This window comes from Arachis duranensis, chromosome 3, assembly GCF_000817695.3.
Source record: "Arachis duranensis cultivar V14167 chromosome 3, aradu.V14167.gnm2.J7QH, whole genome shotgun sequence".
Taxonomy (NCBI): Eukaryota; Viridiplantae; Streptophyta; class Magnoliopsida; order Fabales; family Fabaceae; genus Arachis; species Arachis duranensis.
In genome coordinates, this window is record NC_029774.3 from 12,294,578 (window position 1) to 12,301,619 (window position 7,042).

Below are 7,042 nucleotides of genomic sequence, written 5' to 3' on the forward strand. Positions count from 1 at the left end.
TAGATTCCATTACACGAGTCACCATTTAAAGGTGCTTGGCAGCAGTAACTAACTGAGTTTGTTACAGGCCTAACTGTCTTAACTACCTTAATTACCTGTAATAACTAATCCTATTCTAACAGTAACTACCTGACTTGCTAAATAAGTAACCTATGCTTCATGCCTTTTCTGCCTGACTACTTCTCTGTTTTAATTCGACAATAGCATTACCCTTCACAGACAAAATCTACTCTTTGAATTTTGATTTTTGATTATTCGGTAATACCAAAGTTGCATGGTAAACCCACTTGTTTTTGAAACAACATTAACAAATTAAAAGCTTATTTTTTGTCCGTAATATAAACTTTCGACTCTCAATTTGATATTAGGCAAAAGTTCTTGATGGCAAGTAAACTTCAAACTAAGAAAATGTGCTTTTTTTTTTGTCACTAGCAAACTTTAGCAACAGGAGACACCAAGAATTGTCTACTCAATCCGATTTAAAAACAAATTCCACATTTACATTACAAACCACACAAAGCTGAAATTCATAACGGTTTAAGTTTGACAAAGGCAAGATCACACCACTCCAAGGGGGAAAAATGGAGAAAAAAGAGGGAATACAAAGAGCATAGCTTGACCCCCATTTCCAAATCCTACAACATCTATACATCATCAGAACGGCTGCGACAACTGCCGAGCATCGTGCATTTCACCGACGGAATTTTACTCGAACAGGAAAAAAATTGGAGGCAAGTCATATGAGAGGAGGACACATTCATATAAATTATCCAAAGTTGGATTGATTGCATATTAACTTAACTAGACACATCCTCCTCCTCCAGAATGAGGCCGGTCAAATCGAAAAAGGCTCAAGATGGTTGCAGTTAGACCAAGTTAGGATCGCCTGCCGAAGTCTCGGACTAGATTTGATATCGGTCATTGCAAGTGCTTTAAAACTTGCTCTCAACACACATCCATTCCAAGAGAACAATCAAGTTGCAGGTGGCTCATTGCAAACTAGTAGGCATACCGGTCGCGGGTATCTGGGTAGCTTGTGGAAAAGAATGATAAGCCATCATGTTGTCGACTGCATTCGATGAAGATGCATTTCCCTTCACTGTTTGCTCCAAAAGACGAACCAGCGACATGAATATTTCCATCCTTGTTACATCCCTGTTTGCCTGAGAAAGTTTTCGGTATTTTCGCCCACACAAAATGGATGTTATGATATGTATGAACAGTTTATTATACTTGGGGGGCATGTTTGGTTAGGGGTAAGCATGGTGTATACAATTTCCTGAATGAGCTCCCCATGTTATTTTATGTATAAAGTTCATTCATTGTTGAAATTGTAACTCTCACTTGTATAGTCTATATTCTAACCAAACACACCCTTATGATTATTAGTTATTTCATTTTCTGGAGTATTACCTCAACAGCAAAGCGCGCCCAAATCTTGTCATTGCGAGTTTCCATGACACCCTTTAAGATGGTTAAGCCTAGTCCTCGGATTAAGTCAGCTATTTCGAGAAAGAAACCGCGCTCCTCGCAAAGCATCTGAAAGTAATCAAAGCAAACAGGTTTAAAAGGTGGCACAAAAATTTTATGGCCAAAAGAATTTCATAAGATTATAAAAGCATTGATAACTACCTCAACTAGCATCTGACGCGGAGGACTCAGATCCTCGACTATGATAGGGCAAACCATTGACTGTGAACCAACCTCATACGCCCATGTCGCTCCTCCCTCGAAATTATCTCTCAAAAGCAATCCACCTTCCTTACTAATAATCTGGATATATAACACATTGCCAATTAAATTTAAAATATTTTCCTTACCATAACTATTTCTATAAAATTCAACTTGCCCTGCGAAAAGAGAAGATGATGTCTATACCTTAGACTCCCCAGTTTGTTTCAGCTTGTCGGCGTGCTTCGTTACACTTTGCAAGAAAAGCATGTGCTTAATAGTCCTTTCCAAGAGTGAATCTATGCTACACTGTTATTACAAGAAATTAAAGAGAAAATCTAAGCATTAGTATACAAACTTAAATAAGAAATTTTGGATTGAGATATAAGAGAACAAGAGAAAAGCTATATACTTTTGCTCCATTTGGCACAATTTCGCGTAACTCTTTCACACGATCCTGAATCATTTGGCGATCTTTGGGTCGAGGGCGGGGGTTCTCCCCAGGCTTGAGCCTTTTACGGTTTGATTTACCTTCATCTGGCTTCTTAGAGTATCCAGTCGAAACGCTGTTCTCACACTTCACACTGCTCCCATTCTCAATCCAGGAACTAAGTTGAGATCCATAAATGGAAGTGTTCTTAGCAGAACTGGTTTCGGCTGAACCTATCTTGTCCCCCGTCTTGGGAACATCAAACAGAACTTGTTTACAGGCCGGAGAGGGAGTTGAGGAGGTACTAGTCCTTGTCACTGTTGTCCTGCATGACATATCATCGGAATTCTGTTTCCCGGCAGAAGCAGATTGAGCCCTTGAGATCACAGCATCTAAGAGGTTGTCAGTGCAGGTGGCAGAGATGATACCACTGCTTGATATTGTTTCGCTTATCGATCTACTATAATGTGGAGCTCCATGCATATTCATGTATGTTGGCTTGTTATCTAAGTTTTCAGCACCGGCATCTGGTTCATCAGCAAGCAACTTATTCCAGTTTCCATTCAGCAGTTTCATTTTAAAATCTGCACCTAAAACATCAAAGAGGTCGTCACTCGATGGAGGTTGAGTGCAAGCTTCTTCATGTTTAGCATTTCCCATCATATGTTGACTAGTAGCATCCTTAATGAGACAATCACCAACAAACCCCGAGATCTGATCGTTCATGGATACATGATCCTCAAGATGAAGAAATGGGATTTTAAAGTCCTGAAGCATCACATCATCTAGCCCTTGATCCAACGAAGCCAGAGCATCATAAGCACGCTTCAAATCAACAGCATGATTCTTCTGATTAGAATCTTCTGAAGGCATGTGAGTGGTTACTGATTGATTGGTCAAATTAGACACAGAATGCATGCCAGCTCTAGTTGATCTATCATTTTGAAGTCCAACCCCAACATTTTGTGGTAGGCTTGAAGCCGACCCGTTAATCATATCTGTCCTCATAAGATTAGTCATCCCACCAGATGTTGGGACTCCTCCAAGAACTGAAGAATTTGGAGAACTCTGGACACATCCAAGAATACGGCTGCTATTTGTTTTCAGTTGAGCCATATTTAAGGTGCTTGATGTGTTCATATTAGGACTAACATGACTTTGTCTCCCAACTCCAGATAAGATTTGCTGTTCCATGTATTTAAGGCTGCAATCACCGAGACTTGGTTGGCGGAAACTGGCTAAATCATTGTATGCAGATCTTGTATTATAAGAACCAGATTGCTTTTGCATACATGAACTGAAATTTGATGGCATCAATTCAGCTTCAGCCTTCACAACCATACTCTCTTGTTGGCCACTGACGTTTGTTTTGGTTATTGAGTGGTCATTAGGTTTACAAGGTTCATTATGGTATTTGGATGATATCTGGTTTATGTTACGGCTTTGAGGCGTCACTATCGAACCGTCATAATTATTTATGTGTTGAACAATAGACTTTGGAACATGAGATGAATTACTTGCTTGGTTCGAGCCACCAGCTATCAAAGGAGGGCAGTTTGGGGTAATAACTGGAGGATCAACAGACACAGGTATACCGACATTAGCAGGTTTTGCAAGACTTATGGTAGAAAGTTTTGCTGAGTAATCATCAGCTAAAAGGGCACCAGGAACACATCCCAATTGTAAGATCAAGCTCTTCACATCATTCACAAATCCAATATTTTCCATTATCTACAGTAACAAGTATGGCTGGATTAGTCGAAGAAAAGATAGACCGACTAGACACAATGACAAACCAGATATTGTAGGTTGAGTAAGCATCAAGCTTCTTAAACTTTAAATTCACTAACAACTCAAACTGCGTTTAATGAATCAACAAATGAAATCACCCATGACCCGTGCAATTGAGATCAAGATAGTGTGAATTATACATGCAATCTTATTACTCGACATGTGTAAAAGATAGTGAGTAAAAATTCTGTGCTTTCTCACCATGATCTCATTCTATGGCAAGAAATAATCTGAGACATTGTACCAATCTCATTAAAATTAAAATATAAAAAGAAAAGGACTTACCGGTAAAAAAGAACCAAGTTGAACAACACCATGCGGAAGCACAGGAATAACCACTATTGTCTGAACAGAGAAAGAGATAGAAAAAAATGCATTATCAAGAATTAATAATTATAACAAATAAATAAATAAATAAAATAAGTTTACAGCGAAATGTGAGGCATAATCTAAATCACAAACCTGTATTCCAGCTGAGAATTGGTGATGAATCTCAGTATACACCTAAAATGAACACACAAACTTCATTCATAAGTTTATCAATTCCAACCATTACCAATGCAATATATGAACCCTATCACACAACTTTTCATAATAGTTAAGCTTATACAAAGCTCAATTTCCTTTCTACAGAAATGCTATTACTCTATTAATTGATGCAGATCATCCACATACCTCAGGTGGATATGCATTTCTTGTAAAATTGTTCAATAGAATCCACTGGTAGTTTCCCGTAAATGCTGCCCGTCCAATTATCCTAGCAACAGAAAAAGCAGCACTCAACACCGGAACAACAACTAAAACAACAAGAGTTAGGACATAAATGAACTTTTAAATGGCAACAAGAGAAAGCACTAACCCTTCACCAGCTATATTGACTGAATTATTCACCATCATTTTGTTAATCAAAGAACAGACTCTGTCCTCATCCTGAATTCCTAGCTGCGACAACTGAGACTCCGAAGAAAACCAGCTTCCCTCCCCGGCAACGCTTGCCGGAAAAGGAGACAGCAAGGGTTCGTAGTAGCAATCTTCCCAGATTAACAGCCTGCAAAGTCAAACTACAGTTAATTACTTATTACTTAATTTAACTAAAACAGAAACATTCCAAAGTCAACAACCAAAGCATATAGATGGTGTGAAAGCAAGTTATGACTTTGCAAATAAGCAACAATCAGTTACATGTTTCAGTCAAAAACGGAAGGTTTTAAAGGAAGTAAGATGCAATATTAAAAAGATGGAGTTCCTTTCATTCCTCTCCTTTTATCTTATTTTATTAAAAAACCACATTAGAACTAATATGTGTTCAGATTGGCTTAAATCAACTAAAGGTCACACCATAACAGCTTGAGGTAAAAACAAAAAAAAAAAGGAAAATCTCAAATTTTGTATGTCCATTTTATAATTATTTCTATGGTGCAAACATAAAATTTAAGTTTTTGATCTAAAAAATCCTTTGTTTTCCTTCTCCTGTTTTGCTTTGGATACTTTAAGCTCATGAAATTTAGGGAACTTATTAGCATGATAATCACAATTATAATTCAATTATAAACAAAAGAGAACCTAATAACACTGTATCACATAAGTTATTAACATGACATGGATAGATCAGAAGATTAGCTTCTGAAGAAGCATGGATGGAGTTCAGCTTTTTCATTTAATGGAACAAGAAAACAAAGACCAAAACAACACCAAAGAAGGAAGAATCAAGTACTGAATCAATAGATAGTGCGCCTGGCAAAGCGATACACAACAAACTTTATATTTTTTTTCTATATTTAAAAAAAATGTAACTTTAAAAACACAAAAAGAAATAAGTAAGATTCTTGATAGCAAAACAGAATCAACAAAGGGCACACACATAAAGTTCCAAAACAGGAACTAACATGTGGATTTTTATCATGAAAACGAACCTACCCCGGAAACAGAATCTAAATATACGAATTTAGGATGCGATCCCACCGTTTGGTTCCCAATAAAGTACAGACATTAAAAACATAAAACACCAAAAATAAAAATAAAAATTAAAAAAAAAAGTCATTAGCCAAAAAACAAAACATAGAAAAACACAAAATTTGAAATCAATTCTTTAGTTTTGGGGAAACCTACTTGGAATTATTACATCCGATCTTCCAAAACACCGCATAAGACCACTGGTGCCGAGCACAGAGAGTCTTCAAAGCTTCCTTCAACAAAAACCCCATTTCTGTTTTCTGCTTGAACTCAAAAAGGGGCTCCACAAAAAGGCTTAAAGTTTCGGTCTTTAATCTTCCGACGCAGCGTTGAAACACTTAGCATTCAGCAACAGAGAAGTAGAGAAAAGGGGTCAAAACCAAGCAAGTTGCATTCTTCTTCTTCTTCTTCTTTTTCTTCTTCTTCCTGCAAGTTCTTGAAGCGAAGACTAGCTTCCGCGGCAGGATCCTCTCCCTGCTTGTTTGGTCCTCAAGCCTCCACTTAGCTTCCTCTCTGGATCCAAGTTCACTACGATCAGTTCCCGGCGCCGGCATGCCATCCTCCGGCAGAGGAAGCTTGAGAGAGAGAAGGAGGAAGGAAAGTTGCAGAGAGAACAAAGAGAAGAAGAAAGTTGAGAGCTTTATGTTGTGGGCTATACAATCCCACGAGATTCAAGCTTGTATAGAGATACCATCTTTCTGAGTGTTGTTGAGAATGGAAAAAAGAGGGGGTATTAGTGTTTTTGTTTGAAGTTTGAAAGGGTCGTTTTGGTGTGTCTGTGGTTCTGTGAGATGGGAAATAAATGGAAGACGATTGGGGAAGGGAGAATGAATGAGAGGAAAAAAGGGAATCGAAAAAGGTGAGGTTTTTGAGGGGAAATTACGAGCTACAGCCACTGAAGCAGAGAGAGAGAGAGAGAGAAAGAGTTTTGTCGGGTTGTGAGAAGAGAAGAAGCTGAAAATGGGTTTTCAGACACTGTAGAGAATTCCTTGTAGCCTCATTGCCTCTACGCTCTATCTACTATTTCTAATTATAAATTAAGTAATAAATATTATTATTTTAAAAAATATTAAGAGTATTAAATTTTATTATTAATTATTTTTTAATTTAATAATTAAATAATATATTTTATTTTATATTATTAAATAATAATGACTAATAAATAATAAAAAATAATAAATTTTAATATTTTTTAAA

General features: G+C 37.2%; 1 protein-coding gene across 1 annotated transcript; it reads right to left on the reverse strand.

Annotated features, from left to right (window-relative positions):
• Positions 1-478: 478 nt before the first annotated feature.
• LOC107477641 (transcription factor LHW) lies at positions 479-6,809 on the reverse strand. Its single transcript, XM_016097691.3, has 10 exons — positions 6,002-6,809; positions 4,752-4,940; positions 4,568-4,649; positions 4,355-4,396; positions 4,178-4,237; positions 2,084-3,832; positions 1,879-1,980; positions 1,633-1,773; positions 1,414-1,539; positions 479-1,163 (listed from the first exon to the last, which is right to left on the reverse strand). The coding sequence occupies exons 1-10, from the start codon at positions 6,094-6,096 to the stop codon at positions 990-992; spliced, it is 2,760 nt and encodes a 919-aa protein (XP_015953177.1). The 5' UTR covers positions 6,097-6,809; the 3' UTR covers positions 479-989.
• Positions 6,810-7,042: the final 233 nt, after the last annotated feature.